This window comes from Microtus pennsylvanicus, chromosome 7, assembly GCF_037038515.1.
Source record: "Microtus pennsylvanicus isolate mMicPen1 chromosome 7, mMicPen1.hap1, whole genome shotgun sequence".
Classification (NCBI taxonomy): domain Eukaryota; kingdom Metazoa; phylum Chordata; class Mammalia; order Rodentia; family Cricetidae; genus Microtus; species Microtus pennsylvanicus.
In genome coordinates this window covers 22422284-22448118 of record NC_134585.1, presented here as the reverse complement: position 1 = coordinate 22448118, position 25835 = coordinate 22422284, and the positions used below count along the sequence as shown (strand labels likewise).

Genomic DNA, 25835 nt, shown 5'->3' with positions numbered 1-25835 from the left:
GGTAAAGCACTTACTGTCACACCTGATGGTCTGGGTTTGATCCAAGAACCTACAGTGGAGAGAACATTCTTTTGGAAGGTGTCCTCTTCCCTCCAAATGTGTCCCACAGCACACTTGTGCCTGCATTTACACACACACACACACTCATACACACACACACACGTAAAATTAAGGCTCTTCCAGAGGTCCTGAGTTCAATTCCCAGCAACCACATGGTGGCTCAATACCATCTGTAATGAGATCTGGTGTCCTCCTCTGGTTTGCAGGCATACATGCAGACAGAACACTGTATACATAATAAATAAATAAATCTTTAAAAAAAATTAAGGGCTGGAGAGATGGCTCAGTGATTAAGAGCACTGGCTGCTCTCCCAGAGTACCTGGGCCTCAATTCCCAGCACCCACTTGGCAGTTCACAGCTGTCTATAACTTCAGTTCCAGGGGATCCAACACCTTCATGCAGGCACCAATGGCAAAACACCAATGCACATAAAAGAAGACTAAATAAGAAGTAAGATTAAAAACATAAAGACAAGTACATCCCTTCAATTTTGGCAACACTAATTTATGCCCGGGGGTTTGGAGTAAGAGGCTACATATTGAAAGTGATGGGGTCCAGTTTGTCACAGTTCTTCCTTCACTGTCACTCACTGGTCCATGCCATGCAGGCTACTTAAGTATGTGAACTTAGGATCCTTGGTAACTTGGACTCTGTCTTGGCCATGTTGGAAGAGTCATTTGATTTGCAGCGAGACTTGAAACCTACATTGTGTGTGTGGACCGTCAACATTGGAGGTACTCTCTAAGCATCTATACTGGTGAGAGTGTGAAGAAAAACGTAGGGTGGATGTGTTCACAGGCCAGTGAGGGGGGAGATTTTTATTTTCTATGTTTTTTTTTTTATTTTTGAGACAGGATCTCTTTATTATGTAACTTGACTATCCTGGAACTCACTGTGTAGACCAGACCAGGTAGGCCTTGAACTCCCCTATTGTGGAATATTATTTTAAGATGTGTTACATTTGTTTCTGCTCTGGAACATTTGTTTTAATGATGCAAAGACGAGTTGCATTCTTTTTTTTTTAATATTTTTTTATGGTTTATTTAACTTTATTTTATGTGCATTGGTGTGAAGGTGTCAGATTCCTTTCAGACAGTTGTGAGCTGCCATGTGGGTACTGGGAATTCAACCCGGGTCCCCTGGAAGAGCAATCAGTGCTCTTAACCTCTGAGCCATCTCTCCAGCCCCGACGTGTTGCTTTCTTTTATGTTGCATTTGTTGAACTCTGTGAAGCTGTGTTACTTTGCCAGTCTAAAACACGTGATTGGTCTAATAAAGAGATGAACGGCCAATAGCAAGACAGGAGAAAGGATAGGCAGGACTGGCAGGCAGAGAGAATAAAGAGGAGAAGAAATCTGGGAGGAAAAGATCTAGGAGGGGGTGGTGGTGGAGGGCCTGCCATACAGCCAGATGTGAAGTAAGAAGGAAAGATATACAGAAATAGAGAAGGGTAAAAGCCCACAGGCAAAAGGTAGATGGATGGGACAATTTAAAGAAAAACTGTCTAGAAACAAGCCAAGCTAAGGCTGGGGACTCATAAGTAAGTATAAGACTTCATGTGGTTTATTTGGGAGCTGGGTGGTGTGCCCCCTAAAGAGTAAAGAGCCAAAAAGAGTAAAGAACAAACAACTACACTCCCCAGTGCTGGGATTAAAGGTGCATGCCACCACACCCAGCTGGAGAGAGAAATTTTGTAGCTCACAAACAACCTGAGTGACTTGTGCTTAGTCATTTAAGTACCACTGATGCTCAGGGGGAGAGGGAGCAGCCAGGGGACACATTCTGGGAGTGGAGGGATGGGAACCACTCATTCCTCAAGGATGAGTTCTGCTGAGGTGTTTGTTCAGAGCCCCGAGGGTCATACCTAAAGCACGCGGCGCCCGTGTCACACCGGCCCGTGTCCTCCTGAATCCTCTTCAGCTGACTTCTGTTGAGTGTTTATGGGTCCTGGGCTCCCCTGCGTGTGCTCATCAAGAGAGGTGTTAGCTAGGCTCAGTGAGACCTCCTCCAACACGTCCCAGCTACTCAGAGGTAGAGTTAGACTTGGGGACTTTCCCATCGTCAGTGTGTTCCAGCCTCCTTGTGTCAGCCTCTTGGCGGGATACATGCCATTGATCTTCTGCTTGGCCAGCTCTGGACACAGTCCCCACATCTCTGCTTTCTGTCCTTGTCACTCTTCTTCCTCTGACCCCTGACTAGGGTGGGTTTGCCGAAGCTCCTTTGCTGGAGTGACTGCTGAATTCAGGACTGGGGACAGGGCCAGGAGAGGCGAAGAAGAGGGCCTTTGGTCTTGACTTTGAGTTCCTTCTTCCTTGTGGGGATGTGGGTGACATCTGTGAAGAAGTGTGGGGCTGCCCAGGCCTGAATATGGCCCCCTTGTCTTGAGCTTGTCCTCATTACCTGGTCCTTGTGCTTTGATTTCTTTATCTGTAATAACAGGGGTTTGGAGACACTTTTTGATGACTTTTTTCATTTCCTTTTTATTTATTTATTTTTTACTTCTTTGCTTATTATTTACTTGAGGCAAGGTCTCATGTAATCCATGCTGGCATTTAACTTAGCCAAGGATGACCTTGAAATTTTAACCTCTAGCTCCCCAGTGCTATGGCTATAGGTGTGTCCCACCATGCCTGGTTTATGTGGTGCTGAGGATCAAACCCATGGCTTTTGTGACTGTTTGGTAAGCAGTTTGCCAGATAAGCTTCACCCCAGCCTATTTTTCCAATGCCTTGCCAATTGCTTTTCTTACTTGTCTTTAGTTATTTTAAGTATCTGGTGTTTCGCCTGTGTGTGTGTGTGTGTGTGTGTGTGTGTGTGTGTGTGTGTGTGTGTCTCACTCACGTGCATGTCTGGTGCCCGATGCCTGAAGAAGCCAAGAGTATGTATGGTTGTGAACTACCATGCAGTTGCTGGGACTTGGACCCAGGTCGCTGTGGAAGAGCAGCCAGTGCTCTTAACCACCGAGCCATCTCTCCAGCCCCACGCTTCTTTAAGCATGTTCTCCCTAGTTCTCCACTTTCCCTTCTCACTTGCAGTGCTTCCTCTTTGCTCCTAGGTAAACTCCACAGCAGGCTGAGAGTGAGGCCTGAGCGCTGACACTGTCCCCTTCCCTCCGCTCCGACAGACATGCAGGGCGTTCCTAGAGGCCACCCACCTGCAGACTCCAAGGTCCATGTGCCCTGGTACTGCCCTTCCTGCCGTGTTGTAGGAACCTGGTAGATGGGGCAGCAAGCAGGTAGCTGGCCTCGTTGTGTGGATTGAGCCCTGGCCGGGAGGCTGCAGAATAGACAGGTGCTTTTCCCTAGCAGTTAGCTGGGCCTGGCCTCTTCCCCAACACCCCACCCCACTTGCTGAATCACAGGCCATCTGAGTCCTCATACCTGCCTGGCCACTGGTTCAAGATCTGTGTATGGTGAGGTCACATGTCTTGATCCTCTCAGGAAAGGAGTAAAGCCCAGCTGCCCTCACCCTCTGGGCGGCAGATTAGAGCAGCCCCTGAAGAGGCTAAGCTGGATGTGGCCTGGGCTTTGGAGGAGGTGAGTGGCCTGGGGACTTCTTTTTATGTTGTTTTTTTTCCGAGACAATGTTTCTCTGTGTAACAGCCCTGGCTGTCCTGAAACTCACTCTGTAGACCAGGCTGGCCCTGAACTCACAGAGATCCACCTGCCTCTGCCTCCGGAGTGCTGGGATCAAAGGCGTCCATCACCATCGTCCACCTTCTTTTAGCTTCTTAATGGCCTGGGTCCCTAAGGAAGACAGTACTGGTCATGGGACCCTGACTGGCAGGTGGGTGCTTCATGGTCCTGTGTCTTCCCCAGGCACAGACCCCTTTGTGAGCAGCAGACCAGCCTGAAGGCTGGGAGCCCTACACCCACGTCTGCATGCTGAGGAAGATGGGTGAGGCCGTGGCCAGAGTTGCGAGGAAGGTCAACGAGACGGTGGAAAGCAGCTCAGACACCCTGGGTAAGTGAGGCCAGGCTCTCCTAACCTGTGACTTGCTTGTGAACTCAGAGATGGCACATAAGGAGATGAAGGGGCCATCCATGTGTGGCCAGGAGGACCGGCGCTTCATGGAACTTTGGCCACAGTTGTGACTGTTGTGGCTAGTATGTGTCTCACCGTAGACTTTGTTCTTTTTCTGGGTCTTGGTCAAAGAGATTGGAAGAGGTCTGAGCTGTGGATCCTGGCTGATTGAATGTCAGTGAGTTCTGTGTGTGTGTGTATTCCCTTGAACTGCTTCAAAACATCAAACTGGCCACGCTTGATTCATCCCATGTACAGGCCCCATGCCTGGCGCCTCTTGGGTGTTATCTAGTTGAACTGTCACAGTCTCCCTGGGGTGAACAATACTTGCCAGTCATGGCTAGCCTGTGTGAGCTTCTGGGTTCACCCAGCTGGAAGATAGCATCACGCTCTGCTGTTGTGACATGTATTTTTTTAAATTTGAACTGATAATAGCCTTTTAGCCTTTTATTTACCCTGAGATGTCAAGCATTTAAGCAAGCCATCCTTCTAGTTGAGTTCTGCAGATGTGAATGAAAGAGGATCCAGGGAGACCAAACAATTATGTCTGCATATGCATGAGTTTGTGTATGCCTTTGTGAGCATGAATGATTCATGTGTTCTGTATACACATGCGAGTGTGTGTGTGCACATGTGTGTGTGTGAGCTCACAGGAGTGTCAGTGCCACTGAAGAGACAGAGGCATGTTGGCACATTGCAGGAACCCAGAGGGCTGGAGTACAGCCTTATATTGGGAACGATAGTGCATATGGCTTAGATGGGGTTTATCTGTGGAGAGGCATTTTCCAGACATGTGAGGGTTTGTGTGCACATGTGTCTGTGTAAAAGGGCAGCATTTTGGTGGTGTTTACTGCTGGATAGAGACCCAGCTGTAAGCTCCCCATCAGGTGTGTCTGGAATGCAGGCTCTAGGTCAGAAGGCAACAACCTAGGGATTAGAGAGATAGTCAGATGCGCCTTGCTCACTGCCTCTTCCAGGAAGCCCTCAGTTTTATCCTGTTCACCTTTCCTCCCTCCCTTCCTCCTCTGGAGTGACTCATCTGACATTCCCAGAGGGCAGGAACACTGGTCTTTTTTTCACCCTGTCTCTCTGGCTGAAGGGGAACGCTGTGCAGCTCAAACTGGCCTCGAACTCACAGTGATGCACCTGTCTCTACCTCCTTAGTGCTGGCGTTAAAGGTGTGTGATGGACCATCGGCTCTGCCTCCCCAGCTCACCAGGCACCCTTGTGAGCGCTTGCCAATCCTGACTCATTTATTTTTTTATTTTTTTTTATATTTATTTATTATGAATACAATATTCTGTCTGTATATATGCTTGCTGGCCAGAAGAGGGCACCAGACCTCATTACAGATGGTTGTGAGCCATCATGTGGTTGCTGGGAATTGAACTCATGACCTTTGGAAGAGCAGGCAATGCTCTTTACCACTGAGCCATCTCTCCAGCCCAATCCTGACTCATTTAATTGCCATGAGAACTTGATGATGTTAATGTCCTGTTGTAAAGATGATGAAACAGGCATGATGCTTTTTGTTTTGTTTTGGTGTTTGGTTTTTTGAGATGATCTTTGGCTGTCCTGAAACTCGCTCTGTAGACCAGGCTGGCCTTGAACTCAGAGAGATTCTGAGTGCTGGGATTAAAGGCGTGTACCACCACTGCCCCACTGACATGAGTATTTTTTATGTGTTGTTTCTAGCGTTCTGCTGTATAAAGGTGCCCTCTGTAAGGTTGCTTTCTGTTTTTTAGTTTTGTGACAAGGTGTCAGAGTAGCAAACTTATTAGACCCCAGACTCATGTAGCTTAGGCTGCCTTTGACCTCACTGTATCGCCCAAGATGGCCATGATCTTATGGTGACCCTCCTACTCAGCCTCCTGAGTGCTGGGATAATCATGTATGACATCATGTTCTAAGCATGTATCACATCATGTTGTGGGAGTTTTACAGAGCTCAAACTAGACGGAGTGTGCAGGTGACTTGCTGATGACCCCAGTGAGTAGAACTAAAACCACAGCTCGTCCAGCCCTGTGTGGTTCAGACTCTGACACAGCAAACACCCTGATGCCCCTGTGGGGGATGCAGGAAATGAAGAGCTGGGCTGAGAGTCAAGCAGCTGGAGGCTACCCTGCTCCAGACTCCTCTCATGCCTCAGAAACACCATGGTGAGCCTGCCTTTTCCTTTCCTTTTCATTCTTTTTGAGACAGGGTCTCACTATGTGGGCCTGACTGGCCTGGAGCTTGCTCTATAGACTATGCTGGCCTTGAACTCACAGGGATCCTCTTGCCTCCTGTCTCCACCCTCCCAAAGTGCACCACTATGCTTGGCTTATCTTTTTAGTTATATGTGCTTTTGTGCACATGAACGCAGATGCCTTCAAAAGCCAGAGGAGCACATTGGGTCCTCTAGAGCTGGAGTTACAGATGGCGGTCCTTTGAAAGAGCAGCAAGTGCTCTCAGCGGCTGAGCTATCCCTCCAGCTCCTATCCCTCACCCTTTTCATTTTTGTTTTGTGATTATCTCATCAAGTTGTCTAGTGTGGTCCTGAACTTGGAACCCTTCTGTCTCCCACGAGGCTGGGATTCCAGACAGGCAAGCCCACGCCCACCTGAGCTTGGCTTCCCTGTGTGGCTCTCGTCCTGGCTCGTGAGAATCCACGCCTCGCTTCTCTCTCCCCTGAGTAGAATACGTGATGCAAGCGTGTCTCTGTCTGATTGCCTCTTTCCAGGCAGGAGGACACATGGGCGATATCTAGGTTTCCCACGTTGTTAATGAGCCCATCAACACTGTCATGAAGGTTTTTCGTGCGAATTAGTGCCGGGAGCAGGGGCTGGGCTACGTGTGGTGAGTGTGAACAGCCCCTCCCATGCTGAGAGTGCTGGTTTCTGCCTGAATTCTTCGGCACTCAGTACAGTTTTTTATTTAGTCTGGCCTTTTAGGGGTGAGACAACATCTCTTGTTGCTTTGTTTACAGTTATTTGATGACAAGTGATGTTGAAAATCTTTACATGTCCCTCTTCGCCTGATCTGTCTGTCTTTGATGAAATCAGTCTTCTAGCCTTTTACTGACATTTTTAAACAAGCGACTTTTCTTGTTAAGTTTTGAAAATTCATATGTATATATATATGTATGTATGTGCATATATATATATACAGATTTTTTTTTCTTTGCGTAGCCCTGACTATTCTGGAAAGAGATCTGTTTGCTTCTGCCTTTTGAGTGCTAGGAATAAAGGCATGTGCCACCTTGCCTGGATCTATAAATATATATAGTTTTAGTGTGTTATACTTATTACTTATTTATTTATTGGGTGGGGTGCACACTTGCCATGGTGTGTTTGTAGAAGTCAGAGAACTTTTGGGAGTCAGTTCTCTTCTTCAGCCATGTGGGTCCTGGGGTTGGAATTCAGGTCGTCAGGTTTGGTGGTTAATGCCTTTCCCTGCTGAGCCATCTTGCTGGTGCCCAGTTCTTTACACATTCAGGATCTGAGTTTTGTTTCACTTTTTAAAGTTTGAGTCAGGCTGGACTCCCAATGCCATCCACTGCCTCAGCCTCCTAAGTGCTGGGGTCCTCCGGCATGTGTTCTCCATCGTGACCTGGCCAGATGTGTTTTGCTAATTCAGTTTCTAGGCTTTACCTTGTCTTTCAGCCTTTTAACAGTGCCTTTTGAGAAACAGATTTTTTAATCTTGATGAAGTCCAATTTATCATTCTTTTCTTCTAGACAGTACTTCTGGTGGTGCATATAAGTTAGCTTTGCCAAACTCAAGCCTGCGTGTTCTCCTCTTGGGACAGTCTGGAAGCTGGGCAAATGTGTGTGTTCATGGGCCCCAATGACTGTGAAATGGCAAGGTTCTCCCAGGCAGCACGTAGAGGGGATGCTTGTGAGAGGCCCTTCTTCCTTGAATTTCTAAGGTCGGAGCAGGCTCGTTGCCTGGCCAACCTCTGGATATATATGAACGGTCACAGCGGGAGACTGAGCGTGAGTTGGGAGAGGCCGCATCCTAGGTAGAGCAAGGCTAGGGAGAGAAGGGATACAGACCCCCCCCCCCATTCCCTTTTCCCTGGCTCTCTAGCCCCTAGCCACGTCCAGCCACACTTACCAGCAGATGGCACCCTGTCACCAGCAGGCCCGGCTGCTGCAGGATGTCAGTCCCACCGCCTGACAAAGGCCTCTCCTCAACCAGCTCAGCTTCTGTAATGTGTAGTTTGTCTGACCCCTGTAGGGACCACACGATCTGGACCCCCCTTCTTTCTTTCCTTCCTACCTCTCTCGCCCTTCCTTCCCTCCTCCTTACTATCCTCCCTCCTTCCCTCCCTTTCTCCCTCCCTCCCTCCCTCCCTCTTGTTTTTGTTTTATTTTGAGAAAGGGTCTCCCTGGATAGCTCTGGCTGGCCTGGAACTCGCTCTATAGTCCAGGCTGGCCTCAAACTCACAGAGATTTTCCTGCCTCTGCCTCCCAAGTGCTGGGATTAAAGATGAGTGCCACACAGCCAAGTAGAAACCCCTCTCTTTTATGACAGTATCTACCATGCACTTAACGTGATTCTTGCTGAATCTGAAACCTCTGCTGGCTCTTTCCCAACAAATAGACGCTGAGCACCGACTGTATGCTCACAAGAACCAGCTGCTCCGGGGGTTTGGTGTGGAAACTGAGGCAAGTCTCCCTCCACGTTCCTCTCTCCCTCTCTGTATACATACATGTGTAGGATAAGGGAAGCACCCTGGACTATAGCAGGAATTGCTTCTCTGTCCTGGCTGGGTGGTAGCCCTGGCCTTAGTTGAGGTTTAGTAACCTATAGTTCCTGTGGGTTTAGGGGTTGTATGTTTCACTGTCAAGTTTCTAGCCAGGGAAGTCCCCAGCGTCTGCCAGGTTCAACCCTTTCTGAGGTCACGCGGGTAGAGACAGGCTCCCTAGGCATCCCTCAGACTCCCATTTCTGCTCGCTCAGAAAGCCAGAGCTTTTGTCCTGCTTTCCTGGCCCCACTTCTGATGGGACAACAGGCTGGTTGCTGACCGGCTGTCCACTGCCAAGCTTCCAGCTGTTCTCTGTAGAGCCCCTGAGTTCCTGTGTGATGAGGAGCCTCCTCTCGGCCCTGCCTCTGTATGATGCGATGTGGAGGGGGTGTGAGAAACTTTCTATCTAAACTCCCGTTTCTGGACAGTCTCTCCAGATTGCGGGGTTTGGGAAACCAAGCCCGAGCCTTCCTCCAGGCCAAGAGAGAGCTTCCCCCTCCGGAGCTCAGGACCTTTTAATAGGAAAGCTTTGTGTCCTGGAGGGGGCACCCGCAGTCTCACGCTGTTGACCGCTGAGCTGACCATTTCTCAGGAGTGTGGCTGCCCAGTGCACCTAGAGTTCTCCATCCTCCCCGGCCCTGACCCAGAGTTGCCAATGCCCTAGTACATTCCGACTCCTGAGATAGAGCATTGCAGCCCAGCTGGCTTAAAAGCAGCAGAAATATGGTTCAGGGAGAGGGCTCAGTGGGCAACATGCTGGCCATGTAAGCATGAGAATCTGAGTCTGGATCTCCAGAACACACACAAAGCTGATTGCTGTAGCGCAGATGGAGGCAGAGATAGAAGGCCCCAGAGCTTGGAGGCCAGCTAGCCTGGTGTATAACAAGATACCCTGTCTCCAGGAAGGTGGAAGGTGGGGACTGACACCCAATGTTTGCTTACTTGGTCCTTTCCAAGAACAGTATACACTCTTAACTGCTGAACCATCTCTGCTGCCTCCTGCGCATGGATTTTTAAAGAGAGGTTATTTGTTTATTTGTGTGTGCGAATGTATGTGCAAGTGTGTATTTGAATGTATGCACGTGCAGGCCCAAAGAGGATGTTGAGTGTTATGTAGCACATCACTGGGATCTGAACTGCGGTCCCCATGATTGTGTAGTAAGCATTCTTTCTCATTCATTCATTCATTCATTCACTCATTCATGGTTTTTCGAGTCAGGGTTTCTCTGTAGCTTTGGAGCCTGTCCTGGAACTCACTCTGTAGACCAGGCTGGCCTCGAACTCAGAGAGATCTGCCTGCCTCTGCCTCCCGAGCGCTGGGATTAAAGGCGTGCGCCACCACCACCCAGCACGTAGCAATCATTCTTACCCTGAGCGCTCTCCCCAGAGCCGTGTACAGGAAGTTTTAGCACACACATCTTTGGTTTTGTTTCTTCACTGCTCAGAATCTTCCATGTGTCTGCCTGTAGATGTCTGTTACATGTATCCTTGTGTTATATTCCACTGCATACATGTGTTCCAGTGTGTTCACCAACACCACTGTTCATGAATTCAAGGCTAACAACAGTTCTCATATATATGTAATTCTGTAAGGAGAGACCCAGGCTCTAGGCATTCTTTCTAGGCAGTGTGCGGCTCTAGAGCAGATACCGTTCAGTCTGACAAAGGGGGCTGGTTGTAGCACTGACAGGGAGGTAGAACCAACAAGTGGGACATATCCAGAGTTCCTATGGCCCCTTTCATCTGTCTTAGGATAGGCCTGTTGGTAGCAAGAGAGTTAGAGGCTTGAGCCTTGTCTTAGTTAGGGTTTCTGTTGCTTTGAAGAAAAACCACGACCAAAAAGCAAGTTGGGGGTGGGAAAGGGTTTATTTGACTTACACTTCAGCATTGCTGTTCATTTCTGAAGGAAGTCAGGGCAGGAACTCAAACAAGGAAAGATCCTGGAAGCAGAAGCTGATGCAGAGGCCATGGAAGGGAGCTGCTTACTGATTTGCTTCCCATGGCTTGCTCAGCCTACCTTCTTATAGAACCCAGGACCAGAACCCAGGGATGGCTCTACCACCATGGGCTGGACCCTCCCGCATTGCTCACTAAACGAGAAATTGCCTTATAGCTGGATCTCAAGGAGACATTTCCTCAGCTGAGGCTCCTTCCTCTGATGACTCCATAGCTTGTGTCAAGTTGACACACAAAACCACCCAGTACAAGCCTTTAGCTCAACCCTGACCTTGCTAGGTGACCTTGGCAGTCATTTCCCAATTTTGGTCTGAACTTCTGTCAGTTACACAGGTGCTGACAGATACCAGCCCACTCTCCAAGGTGCCTTGGGCATGTCCATTGCCTGGCCCGGGGATCTAAGAAAGCAGGCTTGTGTGGGCAGGCTGTGGCGGCAGCGGCTGTCAATAAGCCTCCGTGAGTCTGCGGCTGGTGTCCTCGGCAGGATGTGCCGGTGTGTAGAGCGAGCAGAGCAGCGTAGGTGGAGTCCTGGTAGGATGCGAGGGTATAACTCAGAAGCAAATAACCGGCTTGAAAAGGAAAAATCAATAGATTCAGAGAAGCAGAAACAGCTTTACCACTGGCAAATTGGCCTGGCGCCGGGGCCTGCTGGGCTTTAATACAGGACCCAGGCTTGGGGCGGCTCTTGTTTTAGAGGCTCGTGATTAGCGCCCGTCCTCCTGGGGTCCGTGGAGCTTCTGAACTGGTATTAAGCGCAGCTGAGGCCCAGAACCTTGAGTGCAAAGTCCAGGCAGTGGGCGGCAGGAGAGGACTCAAGGTTCCAGTACACCTTGTCTGCTGTCCTTTTCTTTGTGCCCAGGTGGTCCTGGGGCCCACCTAGACCCCTCGGCTTCAGGTATAGTGGTCCTCGGGGGCAGGAAAGGGACCACTCGGAAGGGAAGCAGCCCCCGTGGTGCAGAGTGTGGTCTTGCTCTAAGGTCTAGCTGTGACTTTCACACCTGGAGGACAGCAGCAGACATGCTGGGAGGTAGCTCAGCCCGGAGGGCATTTGCCTAGTAAATCAAGCCTGGTGATATTCTTGCAGTCTCAGCTCTTGAGAAGTAGAGGCAGGAGGACCAAAGTTCAGGGCCATCCTTAGCTACGTAGTAAGCTCAAGGCTAGCTTGGGCTACATGAAACCCTGACTCCAAAAACAACAAAAGCCACTCAGCAAACAACAACAACAAAAACGTGCGCTAAGCACGGTAGTAGCTCCCGTAATTGCAGTGATCTGGAGGTGGAGGTCATGAGTTCCAGGCTAGCTAAGGCTGCAGGATGAGACTTGTCTTAAAAAAAACCTTCTACCTTACCCCCACCCCAACCAGAAAGAAAAAATCCAAACCTAAGCACAGAAGAAGCTGTGGGTAACTGTAATCCTAGAGTGCTGACTCCAAGGCGGGGTAGGGAAACCTGACTTTCCCTCCTTGCACTCTGGCCCCGCCCCTAGTCCCTTCCTCTCTGGCACAGTGTTTTGTGGGACCAGAAGAGCATGAGGCTCTTGGGGTCAGACTGGCCGGCTGTGGGATTGCTGGGACAGACAGTGGTCAGCTGGGGTCCTAGGCTGCCCCAGTTCGTCGCAGTGCTGAGAGAGGCCCCAGAGCTCCGTGGATGGGTCTCTCCCTTCCTTGGATGGCTAGATCTCTTGGAGCTCTGAAAGTATCGGTGAATGAGCCTCATCCGCCCCGTTTGGACATCACTGAGGCTGAGAACTTCAGACTGCCACACTTCCAGATTCCAGATTCAGTGCCCCAAGGACTTAATTGCCTGACCCCCTCTGTACCATGTTGCCCAGTCAGAGGACTTGTCCCAAGCCAGTGCCTGCACTGGAGAAACGAATAAGGCCCCATTCCCTTGTTCTCCTCCCCTCCACCCTCCCTCTTCGTATCCTAGTGCTGTGGAGATGGCTTGGGCGAGAGACTTGGTCCCTCTCAGGGTTGTCTCAAGGGAAACGGGGATGGTGGTGGTCCCTCTCCAGCCAGGACACTAGGGCCCAGATATGGCAGTGATTTGAAATGCTGCGGTTCATGGAGATGGGGCACCAGGTGGAGATCTGGTCCTGCGGGCTGTACAGTCCTTGCAGAGGAGGGAGGGAGTGGAATATGAGCTCTGCTTTTATTTACACGCAGGACTGCAGCTGTGCACCTGCGCTGTGGACTAGGCGTCGATGCTCCTGAACCTTAAGGGCTAGTCGGGGCCAGGTGTTCCTGGTTAAAGGTGGGCGGTCCCTGCCAGGAAGGACAGGGCCACACAGATGGGTGGAGGAGCCAGTTAGGAGGTGAAGTGCTGTGACATTGTAAATAGCTGTGCAGCGAGGTCTCACCTTACACAGGGCCAAGATCTAAAGAGCCTGAAGGTAGAAGGGTCCCTTAGGATCGGAATGACTGTCAACAGGAAGACACAGCCACTTCCTTTCAGCTGCTGCACATACTCCCCGTTTCATCCTTAAAAGGGACCTGTTAAGCCTCCAACTCCTTATGTAGCTGAGGAGGACCTCGAACTTCTGGTCCTCCTGGCTTTGCCTCCAGAGTGCTTGGATTACAGGCTTGCACCGCCGTGCCAAATTCGGTTTTGTGCGTCCTAAATCAACTAGGTAACATTCCAGCCTCTGTGTTACAGAGGAGAAAACTGAGGCGTAGGGGCACTGAGCCACTTCCCAGGCCGTACCTCCCTGGTAAGGTGGGGAGAGTGATTTAAACCCAGTCAGAGTTCTCTCCAGGGTGCATCAAACATTGTTACTTCTGAGGAGACAGTTGATTCTGTGTTTGGGAGCACTGGAGGCCCCACCGGAGGCCAGTAAGCCCATGTTGTAGGGAAATGCGTATCTTCAGTGTCAGAGGTGCTCACCGCCTCTGAAATCAGCTAAATGAGTACGTGAGCTGCCTCTGCTTTCTCTGATCTGGGTGTGACAGAGGTCCCTGGTGGCTTCTGAGCAAGAGAGCTGCGTGACCTGCTCAGGTCTGGAAAGGTCACCACTGGACATAGGGCACACATGAAATCACCTAGGGATTCCAGGGAAGAAGCAGCTTGGCACCTTTGTGGGTGACAGGAAGGCCCTTAGGGGTGCTCTGTGGAATCTGGTTAACAAACTGGAGCCTGGGTTATTTGGAGTTGGTAGTGTAGGGAGTTCTGAGAAGTTTGGGTACCTTTGTGGGACACCATGGAGAGGCTCACAGCAAGGAATTGAACAGGTGGCTCGGTCAGCTGGCACTGGGGATTTCTGCAGAAGAAGCCACCGTTCCAGGAGCCCACCCCACCTGAGGTTGCTCCCTCCTTTGATGGAAAATCTTTGAAATTGCAGGGCTAATGATGCAGCTTCAAAGGGTGCGTGCTTGCAGGAGAGTGAAAACGCCTGACCTCAGAAATCAGCAAATAGATAATTTCACAGTATCAAAAGCTCCCGTTGCTCAGGCACGAAAATGTTAGCCTTGGGCAGGCAACTTAATGAGCAGGCTGAGTAGTATATTAAAACCAAATATTTCCACAAATGCATATGCGACACTGGCTGCTGAGGTGGCCAGGGATGGAAGTCCATGTTGGAGTGGACAGGCCAGGCGTCCTCTAGGCTCTCAGTGTCAACGGGCACGTGCCAGAAGCAATCTCTTGCCTGATAAAGTTGAGAAATTGTGATTGCTCACAGCGATGGTGCTGTCCAGACTCATTAGCCCAGAAGATGAGGGTGAGGTTAGGCCCCTTTGAATCGCCCTAGTTAACTGGATTGCCCAAATGCCTGTTTCTGTCACGCTCTGGTTTCTCTGGGTGGCTTCTTTGTCAAGTCCCCTCTCCTGAATGGTGTCTCACCCTGTGCTGTGTCTGTGCTCATGGCTCTGCAGAGGGTGGACTGGGAAGGTACCGAAGGGAAGGTCTGATCACCCTGCAGGTCCCCAGTAGGCTGCTGCGCTTGCTCCTTACTTCCACGCTGAGGCTTGCCTCACCCCTCCCTCTGTGGCCTGCTGTCCCAGGATACCCTTTTGTTTCCCGAGGACAGGTATAGCTAGCTGACCGCCCTCTCAGCTCTGTGTGTCTTTTTACTAGAGCATGAACTAGCTCCGAATTGGTGGCAGTTGGGTCTAGCTTACCATTGTGTCCTTAGCCAGTATTAACACAGTGGCTACTCAGGAGAGACTTCTCAGATGAATGAATGAGTCAGATGAATTAATGATAGCTTTCAACAGTACTTGGTACTTCTGCATCACACAGAGAAAGAGAGCCAGATATGGTGGTATAGCTCTCAAATCCCAGCACTCAGGAGGCTGGCGCAGGAAGGTTGTCAGTTCGAGGCCAGCCTGGGTTCTATAGAGAGAATTTCTGAAAAATAAGTCCCCCCAAAGCTCCCAAAGTTGGGGTGTAGCTCAGCAGAGAGTTGCCTAGCATGTGGCAGGCCCTGAGTTCAAATTCTGTCATTGCAAAAAAAAAAAAAGGAAGTAGGGTTAGTTTTGACTCTCATAGCCAGTAAATTTGGTGTTGGAATTTGAACCTGAGTTTGTTGGCCTCCAGTGTACTCTTTTAACCTGCAGCCTGCCTCAGTGGGACCTAGTTCCTACTGCAGGACTCCAGCAGGCCTGAGCATGGCAGATATGGTGCCAACAGTCTTTGCTTTCTCCTTCTCCTCCATTCCCTCTCCTTTCCTAAAAAAACATTAGATTACATTCTTCTTTTTCCTTTTTTATTTTTAAAAATTATTTATTTATATATTTTATGTACCTGAGTGCTCTGTCTTCATGCATACCAGAAGAGAGGGCATTCAATTACATTCTTAAATCTAGCAACCAAGGTCTGTTCCCTTATTTGGCCACTTCCTCCTCCTGAGGCCTACTACCAAGGTCCAGCTACCAAAGTATTAAAGTCCAGCAGTCAAGAGCCCCCTTTGGCTCACCTAATAAACATGCCCAGTCAAAATTAACCAGCTCACCTGTGGTGGTTTAAATAGATATGGTCCCCATAGACTCATATGTTTGAATACTTGATCCATAGGATATGACATTATAGGAGATGTGGCCTGGCTGGAGTAGGTATGGCCTTGTTGGAGGAAGTGTGTCACTCTGGGGGCAGCTCAAGCTATGTCCAGTGTGGACATAAATTCCTTCTGCTGCCTGTGGATCAAGATACAGAACTCTTAGCTCCTTCTGCTGCACTATGTCTGCCTGCACGGTCCCATGTCCCATCATGATAATAATGGACTAAACCTCTGAAACTATAAGCCAGCCCCAATTAAATGTTTTCCTTTGTAAGAGTCCCTGTGCCATGGTGTCTCTTCACAGCAATAGAAACCCTAACTAAGACATCACCCTAACACAGGGTTGTCCCCTTTCCCTTTATAAACTGCCACATCTGTCTCCTCTATCCAGAAGCAGTCCTTTGTCCCTCCAGATGTTGGCACAGGCTAGGCAACCAGCGTAGAGAGATGGTTCAATGGTTAAGAGCACATACTACCCTCCAAGGGCACTTCGATTTATGTGCACATACCTGTACACATCCATGCATGCATGCATACATGCATACATATATACATACATATGAATAAAAATCAGATAAATCTTTGAAAAGAAATTGCTTTAGCAGTACACACCTGCAATTTCAGTTCTGGTGGGTTGTGGGGAGACAGACTGTCCAGTCAGTCTAGCAACTTGAACTCCAGATTCATTTACAGTGATATCTGTAAAAATAAGGTACAGTGTGATAGAGTTAGAGACATAGGGGATGTGTGTGCAGGTAAGTGTGCACTTACACATATGTGCATGCGCATACATGTGCACGCGCACGCACACACACAGTGTAAGAGTCTCATGGGTGGAACATTGACCTTCACTGAGAACAAGAGCATTTATAGTCAGAGATCTAGAGGTGAGAACTAAAGAGCAACCTGCCCATGTTCACTGGTGAAGAGCAGCCTCAGGTCAGGAATTGGGTCCCCAGATTCTGCAGGGCCATGAACTTCAAGAGGAAGACATCCCACCCATTCCCTATTTATGGTGTGACCTTGAGAATAATCTCAACTCGTCTGGTCTCAACTTCTTCATCTGCAGAGGGAATCCCTTTCTTCAAGGTGGTCATCAGGTTTAGTACAGTGATGTTCAGTCAACGCTGCATGCCATGCCTTTGTGGAGGACCATGGGTTCTGTGCCGTCCTCCACAAGACCACATGGCTTCTGCCGTGACCAGCTGAGGCCCCACAGAGCTCGTGGTGTCTGTGTTGTCAGCATCATCATGGCTGCTGTTCTGACTCCTGACTGTGGCTGGGATGAGTCATTGACTAAATTAAAATAATGGCTGTCTCAAATCAGAACCTCTGTGTCATTCATGGATTCTGTATTTGCAAAAAGAAACTTTATTTTTTAATTTTTAAGTGAGTATTGGTTTATTTTTTTTCTTAAAATAGCAGGCAAGCTTGTTAGCAAGGAAAAGGGTTTCTTTTTTTTAAAAAATGATGTTTATGCTAATTCTTTGAGAATTTTATACAGTATATTTTGCCATATTCTCTTCCCTCAGCTCCTCCCGGATCTTCCCCCCACTTTCCTGCCCATCCAAGTTCATATTCTCTCTTCCTCCTTCTCTTTCAAACCCAATCAAGTCCAGTTCGTGTTTGTGTTGGCTGACTATTCCTGACTATGGGGTCCGCCCTGCGGTGTGATCAGTGAACCAGATGTCACATCATTGAAGAAAACTGATTCTTCTTCCAGTAGCCACCAGATGCCAGTAACTCCTCTCCTGGGGGCGAAACCTTGTACTCACCTCCCTTCCTTTATGTTGGGATTTTGTCTGGTTTGGGATCCCTCCAGGCCTTATGCTTGCTGTCACAATAGCTGTGAGCTCATACATACATCTGCTCTATTGTGTCCAGAAAACACTGTTTCCTTGACTAGATCCCTGTGCCTTTTGGGGAGGGGGATAATACAGATGTTCCATTTAGGACTGGCCGCTCCAAAGTCTCCTACCCGCTGCATGCTGATTAGGTGTCGGTTTCTGTGCTAACTGCCGTTTGCTGCAAGAAGATACTTCTCTGATGAGGCACTGACCTATGGATATAGCAATATGTCATTTAGAGTCACTTTCCTTGTTATGTCCATTAGGTTCTCTCCTGGGGCCATGACCTATCTATCCACAGGTTCTTGGCTAGGTTGGCAGGGTCAGTTATAAATTCCATCCTGTGGAGCTGGGTTAAAAAGTGGTTGGTTACTTCATTTACCAGTTGTGCCATTGTTGCACCCGTTGGCATATCTTGCTTGCAGGGATCATAGTGAGGTGAGATTGATGGGTACCTTTCTCCTCTGGTAGTATGTGTAGCACCTTCCAGCCCTGTGAGAGCTAGCCATGAAGGGTGAAGCTTCCAGTTGGGTACCAGCTGGATTTCTCCATATTCTATGTATGATGCAAGTATCTGATATCTTCAGCAACAGGGTCTTCTTACCATCGAGTTCTGGAGGGCAATTAAGTGTTGGCAATAGCTTGCATTGTTTGGGGAGATTGTATGGGGTCCCACTGGCCAGCAACTCAAAAAGAAATAACCCATTCCTGGCAATAGGGTTTTTATTCGTTAGTGTATGGTTTCTTGTTGGGAGTATTGTCCCTTATTATAGGATAACTGCATTTAAACTTTTTTATAATGTATATATTTTAGTAGTAGGTTTCTATGACTTTTTCTTTTTAAAAAAATTTTTTAAATGTTTACTTTTATGTGCATGTGTTTTGCTTGCATGTTTATATGTGAACCGTAAGTGTGCCTCATGCCTATAGAAGACAGAAGGCAATGGATCTCCTGGAGTGGTAAGCTATCAGGTGGTACTGGGAGACAAACCTGGGTCTTCCACAAGAGCAACAAGTGCTTTACACCATTGAGCCATCTCTCTATTCCTTCATTTGGCTTTTTACAAAAGCCCTTCAATATTCATGATTTCTCCCTCTATCCCACCCTCCTCTCCTCCACCTCATTTAATATCTCCAATCTCTCCTTTATCTGTTCTAACACTGTATTCTATTTCCTCTTCCTTGAAGCATCCCCTCCCCCCACAACCCATGACCTCTGTGGGTTCCAAGAGAAACACACTGTATTAGTCAGGGTTCTTTAGAGTCACAGAACTTAGAGAATGAATCTCCCCCCCCCCCCCCTCTCTCTCTCTCTCTCCACACACCCACCCTACAGGCTGCAGTCCAACAATGGCTGATTATGAATGGGAAGTCCAAGAATCTAGTAGATGCTCAGTCCCACGAGGCTGGCTGTCTCAGCTGGTCTGCTGGGATGTAGAAGAAGAAAATGAATGTGTGAGTGAAGGTGAGGGCAAGCAGGCAAAGAACAAGCCTTCCTCCTTCCATAGCCCTTACCCAGGCTTCCAGCAGAAGGTGTGGCCCACATTAAAGGTGTGCCTTCCAGCCTTCAGGTCTGGATTAAAGGTGTGTCATCCAGCCTCAAGATCCAGTTCAAAGGCATGTTGTCTTCTTGCCTGAAGATCTGGATCACAAGTGCGCCCTCCATTTCTGGATTATAATTCATTCCAGATACAGTCAAGTTGACAGCCAAAAATAGCCATCACAATCCATCCCTTGTCAAATTGGCACACAATCATATATTTTTATGTCATGATTAATTAATTTCCAAATGGAAAGCAATAACCAGGCCATAATAATGCCTTAACATAATAACTATCCCATGTATAATCACAAACATGCTATATATTTAACCAGGTCATAATTACACCTAATGTGATATAACTATCCCTTGTACAAATGCAAATGCGTTATAAATTTAGAATAGTTGTAATGTTCTTGGGAGACATCTTTCTAGTATCTCAAATATGCATATGATAACCTTTTAATTCTTTTAATTGATGTTACAACATGATAAGGAAATTGAAAGAAAACACAGATATTTATATAAACACATTCTCAACAAAATAAAACAGAAGCACTTCTGTCGGTTACAACTGGTCATGTCACCTTGGCTGGTATTTAGAGCTACCTTCTTTTGCTGCCCATTCTGTATTTCCTCCACCCTCTGCAAGCACGTCAGCAGGCCTTGGCTCTTTTCCTGGAGGAGTGACCCATCCCTTCATTCCTGGTGCGTCTGTGCCCTTTGTCATCCTGCCTGGATTAGGCTGTTGTAGCTTCCCATTGACTTTAATCACAGGGCATGGAGCACCAAGAGACGCCCTAAAGGATCTCTGGCACTCCAGACATAATCCTTCTTACCTCCATTGTGGAGAGGCGAGCCAATTTCCCTGTGGTGATCTGGATCTGTCACCCCTCCTAACACTGTTATTACCTTTTTGACATGTTGGTTTAAGGGCATTAGAAATCCAAAGTGATGAGCGTGTGTCTGAGCTTCCAGTTTGTGGAATGTTTGTTGTGGCTCCTGAAAGGAGCACTCTCCACTCTGGAACCAAAACTTCTGGCCGAGAGAATTTAGGGTTGTGGGAACAGGAAGCAAAACCAAGTGGGTCACTAGGGGCGACAGTGAGTGGAACTTTTCCCCTTTCCACCCCTTGCTTCCTTGCTCTGTGGATCCTGGCTGTGGGAGAAACCGTACCATGTATTAGATGCTGATTCAAAGCACATACAGCCTTCTGGAGACTCCTGCCCCAGTCCCCCATGCTGCTGCCTCATAATTGGTCCTGTAACTGTCTTCAGAAGGCCATTCCATCTTTCTATGAGGCCAGCTGCTTCAAGATGGTGGGGAACATGGTAAGACCAGTGAATTCCATGACCATGGGCCCACTTTTGCACTTCTCTGGCGGTGAAGTGAGTTCCCTGGTCAGAAGCAATACTGTGTGGAACATCATGTTGTGAATCAGGCGTTCTGGAGGAAGTGGTCCAATGTAGTCAGCCTGCCAGCAGATTGATGACTAGTCAACCCGGGGAAATGGTACCATATCTGAAGCTCAGTGTTGGTCTCTGCTGTTGGCAGATCTGGCACTCAGCAGCAGCTGTAGCCAGTCAGCCTTGGTGAGTAGAACTCCATGTGGTTGAGCCCATGAATAAGCCCCATCTCTGCCACCATGGCCACTTTGTTCATGGGCCCATTGGGCAATGACAGGAATGACTGAGGATAAAGGTTGGTCCACAAACCATTTCATCTACTTGATTACTGAACAACTCCTCAGCTGAAGTCATCTTTTGATGAGCGTTTCTGTGGGACACAGTATCTCCACATCCTTTGCCCATTTAGAGATCTATCCACATACTTCCTCAGATGTCTTTCTCACCAACTTTCCGATCATGCTCTTTCCAAGTCCCTGACCATCCAGCGAATCCATTGCCAACAGCCCATGACTCAGTGAACAGACAGACTGTATGTCCCTGTGGACTGCCTGAAGTTCTGCCCACTGTGAAGATGTCCCTTCGGCAGCATCTTTCAGGGTTGTCCCAGAAAGGGGTTGCAGTGCTGCAGCTGTCCACTTCTGAGTGACACCTGCCTAGCATGCAGAACCATCACTAAGTCATTTCTTCCCCAGTGAGCCAATCATAGGGAGCCCTCCATGAGGCAATAGGGGCACGCTTGGCAGTTGGCGGCATTGTAACGGGAGTGGAAACTGTGGGCATTTGGGCAGCTTCTTCATGTAGCTTGCTAGTGCCTTCAGGACCTGCTCGGGCCCGGTCTTGCATATACCACTTCCACTTGAAAATTAATTGCTGCTGTGCACACCAGACTTTATGACTGGGTGGGTCCAGTAACACCCAGCGCATGATGGACCGTTCACGTCGCATGGTAACTTGACGGCCCACTGTCAAACGTTCAGTTTCTACTAAGGCCCACTAGCAGGCCAACATCTGTCTTCCTAGGGAGCCTAGTTGTCTGCAGATGATGACAGAACCTTGCTCTAAAATTCCAAAGGTCTCTTCTGTCACTCACCTATAGGGGCCTGCCAAAGGCTCCAGACAGCATCCCTACCTGCCACTGACATCGCAAGTACCATGGGGTCTGCTGGTTCATATGTTCCGAGTGGTAGAGCAGCCTGCCCAGCAGCCTGGACCTGCTGAAGAGCCTTCTCGTGTTCCAGGCCCACACAAAGCTCGCAGCTTTCCGAGTCACCTGGTACATGGGCCGGAGGAATACACTCAAGTGGGGAATGTGCTGTCTCCAGAATCCAAATAGATCTACTAAATGTTGTGCTTCATTCTTGGTGGGAGGGGCCAGATGCAAAAACTTACCCTTCACCTTAGAAGGAGCATCTCTGCATGCCCCACATCCCCGAACTCCTAAGAATTTCACTGAAGTAGAAGGTCTTTGGATTTTGGTGGGATTTATCTCCCATCCTCTGACGTGTATATGTGTTACCAATAAGTTCAAAGGCTCCCTCCTGCTCACTTGGTTCCATAAGCATAATGCTATCAATATAGTGCACCAGTGTGGTATTTTGTGGACGAGACAAATGATCAAGATCCCTTCTAAGTTATAACACAGGGCAGGAGAGTTATACATCCCTGAGGTAAAACTGCAAAAGTATACTGTTGGTCTTGCCAACTGAAAGCAAATTGCTACTGGTGGTCCTTATGGATAGGAACCAAGAAAAAGGCATTTGCTAAACCAATAGCTGCATACCATGTACCAGGATATGTGTTAATCTGCTCAAGTAAGGACACCACATCTGGTACAGCAGCTGTACTACCTGACTGAGTTTTTGATAGTCAGCTGTCATTCTCGTCAGTTCATCCGTCTTCTGCACTGGTCAGACGGGAGAGTTAAAGGGAGATGCGGTGGAAGCCATCACCCCTGCATCTTTCAAGTTTTGATGGTGGCACTAATCTCTGCATTTCCTCTAGGGATGCAATGCTGCTTTTGATTCACTGTTTTCTTTAGCAGAGGCAGCTCTAAAGGCTTCCTATTTAGCTTTTCCAACCATAACAGCCCTCACTCCACATGTCAGGGAATCAATATGAGAATTCTGCCAACTTCTAAATACATTTATTCCAATTACACATTCTGGAACTGAGGAAATAACTGCAGGATGGGTTCAGGGACCTACTGGACCTACTGTGAATTGTACATCAGCCAAAACTCCGTTAATAACCTGGCCCCAAAAGCTCCTACTTTAACTGGAGGGCTACAGTGTTTCTTGGGGATTCCCGGAATCAGCGTTAATTCAGAGCCAGTAAACCCAGAAGATCTGATTGTTTCCTTTTCCCCAGTGTACAGTTAAAGGGTTCAGATCCCCCTGGGGAAGAACTGGAGGAAGGCTAACTGTAAAAGTTTTAGTTATCTTATTGGGGTCCTTGCCCAGGGGAACCTGGCTACCCCTTCATTCAGGAGGTTCTGGTTCGGCAAACAGGCTCAAGTCTGGAAATGGATTCACTGGCCGACACTGTCTTTTGCCATGATCCAGAGCAGCCATTCTTTCACTTGAGACCTTTTCTGTTTAAACAGATGAAACAAAAATGCAGTAGGCTTATCTATTTCATACCTGGAAACGCTATGATTAGTCAGTACTGGAGGTCTGTACCAGTCATGCCGCTGTAAAATTCACCTTGCCTGTACTGACCCTTTAGGGGTTAGGCCATTATGAACATTGTTTTGTCTCGGCTGCCCATTACAGTCCCTACAGTCACCTTGCCTCTGGTAAACCCATTGCCCTTAATCCATCCAATTGAGCAGCAGCACCTCCAAGCCTAAGGTCAGGCACGAGAAGAAGGGAGACAACAAAGCTCTTCAGAGGTGCTGGTGCCCCTCTCACCATTGTGTGTCTTACAGGATTAGTGAAGGGCGTGCGTGTCTTCTGGGCCTTCCCACTGTGGAGGATTAGGTTTACAGGGTGCCGTAGTCTCTCTAGCATTGCAATCTCCCTGAGCCTTAAAATCCTCTCATTAGCACTAAGCCAAGGAATATCAGGCACCTCCAACCCCTTTATTCACTAGGCCATCGTTTGATAAGCACACCACCCAATTAACTTTTCACACCTTTTTTAACTGTGCATGCTTTCATACTAAACCTAGACTCTCCACGGAAAGGGTCCATATCAATAAACTCAGCCTAGTTTTATGTTTCTTCCACCATTATCCCAAACCCCCTTTATTTTTTTTTAAAAAATACTTATTATGTATATATATGGAAGAACAGTCAGTGCTCTTAACCTCTGAGCCATCTCCCCAGCCCCTATTCCACATCCCTAAGATTCATTCCCACACATATTCCCTAGATTTTTACTTGAACACATTAGCAAAATCGTTAAGCTGCTTAGTGGTGTGGCGCACTTCCTCATGGACTACACTTTCTACCTCCCCTCTAGGAGCCTGCTTGCCTTGAGCCTGGTTGTAGGTCTAGATGGAACTATTGGTGGGACTCGAGGGACATTGGTGTTGTCTTGCATGGCATTTCCTCCAGAAAAAGTCACTGCTGATTGAGCAGACCCTGATGGATTAATTTCCTCAGTGAACGGTGGAAAAAGTGGGGCTTCTCAAGGGGTGGGGCGGAGAGTACTACTTTCTCAGGTGAGATGAACCCTTGAGAATCTGAGGGGTAGGGGTAGGGCGGAGAGTCCTACTTCCTCAGGTGAGAGAAACCCCTGAGAATCCGAGGGTTCAGAGTTCTCAGCTTGAGTATGGTCCTCCCACGCATTCACATCCCAAGTGATATAGGATCTCATCCTTTGCTAATTAATGCCCTTTAGCCGCTGACACCCTCTGAGGCCGAGACTTGAATTTTCGCTGTAATTTAGCCAACTTTTTAATGAGGGCTTCAGTAGGATTTTCTGAGCTCTGTGTCTGCTGGAGAGTAGATTCTCTCTTCCAGGGCAACTTAGAACCCTTGAGACGGTGAATTTGCGTCCAGAGCTGGTCAGCTTTATCACTAAGACATTGGTTTTCACCATATGCTGAGGTTCGTCATGGAGCTCACTCCTTTCCTCAGCAGTGTATCCAGAGATGCTAAGAGCAACCAACCAGCAGCGTCATTCCCTTGTTTTTCCCCAAACTGTCAGAAGTTTCAAATTTCATGTCACAGAATCCATTGCCACTCACTGTTGATGAATCAAGGTCATCAAAGCCATTATCTCTTTAATATATCATTTATACTATGGGTTTTCAGCACTTCCCGAGCTCCCAGGAGAGAGAGAGACTGGAGAGGCTTTGGTAGCTGATGGTGCTGGTGAATTTGAAGGAAGGTGCAGGCAAATTAAGAAGCCAATCCCAGATACCTAAAAGATTCATCCTTGTACATCTGCTTCTCTAGAACCACTCTAGTACCAAAATCTGTGTTAGTCAGGGTGCTCTAGAGTCACAGAATTTACAGAATGAATCCTCCCTCTCTTTCTTTCTATCTATCTATCTATCTATCTATCTATCTATCTATCTATCTATCTTACAGGATGCAGTCCAACAATGGCTAATTATGAATGGGAAGTTCAAGAATCTAGCAGCTGCTCAATCCCACGAGGCTGGCTGTCTTAGCTGGTCTGCTGGGATCTGGAAGAAGGAAATGAATATGTGGATGAAGGTGAGGGCAAGCAGGTGAAGAACATGCCTTCCTTCTTCCTTTGCCCTTATATAGGCTTCCAGCAGGAGGTGTGGCCCACATTAAAGATGTGCCTTGCAGCCTTCAGGTCTGGATTAAAGGTGTGTCACCCAGCCTCAAGATCCAGATGGCAAGTGTGCCCTCCATTTCTGGATTATAGTTCATTCCAGATACAGTCAAGTATAGCCAGGAATAGCCATCACACACATATTGTGTATGTATTTTTGTAGATGGATATTATTTACATGTATGTCCACACATTAGAAGATTGTATCCTATCCCATGGAGCTACAATTATAGATGGTTGTGAGCTGCTATGCCAATGCTGGAAATTGAACTCAGGATCTCTGGACAGACATCTAGTACCCGGGCCGTGGTGGCGCACACCTTTAATTCCGGCACTCAAGAGGCAGAAGTAGGCGGATCGCTATAGGTTTGAGGCAAGCCTAGTCTACGAGAGCTAGTTCCAGGACAGGCTCCAAAGCTACAGAGAAACCCTCTCTTGAAAAACAAAATAAACAAAAACCCCCAAAGCATTTAGTGCTCTTACTGCTAAGCCATCTCTCCAGCCCTGCATCTCAAATTTATAAGC

General features: G+C 48.1%; 1 protein-coding gene across 5 annotated transcripts in view; it reads left to right on the top strand.

Annotated features, from left to right (window-relative positions):
- The window catches only part of Lrrc20 (leucine rich repeat containing 20), a 96325-nt gene that overhangs the window by 4361 nt on the left and 66129 nt on the right, over positions 1–25835 (top strand). Inside the window, exons 2-3 of one of the 5 annotated variants that reach the window (XM_075980166.1) lie at positions 3880–4024; positions 25097–25225. The exons of 1 other annotated variant lie outside the window; for it this stretch is intronic. Coding sequence is in view for 2 of the 4 variants with exons in the window: in XM_075980163.1 (XP_075836278.1) it covers positions 3943–4024 (82 nt within the window). In the remaining 2 variants the exon portion in view is untranslated. Of the gene's footprint in view, positions 1–3482; positions 3598–3879; positions 4025–25096; positions 25226–25835 lie in introns of those variants that run through there. 3 more of the 5 variants (XM_075980165.1, XM_075980163.1, XM_075980167.1) reach the window with 3 other exon arrangements.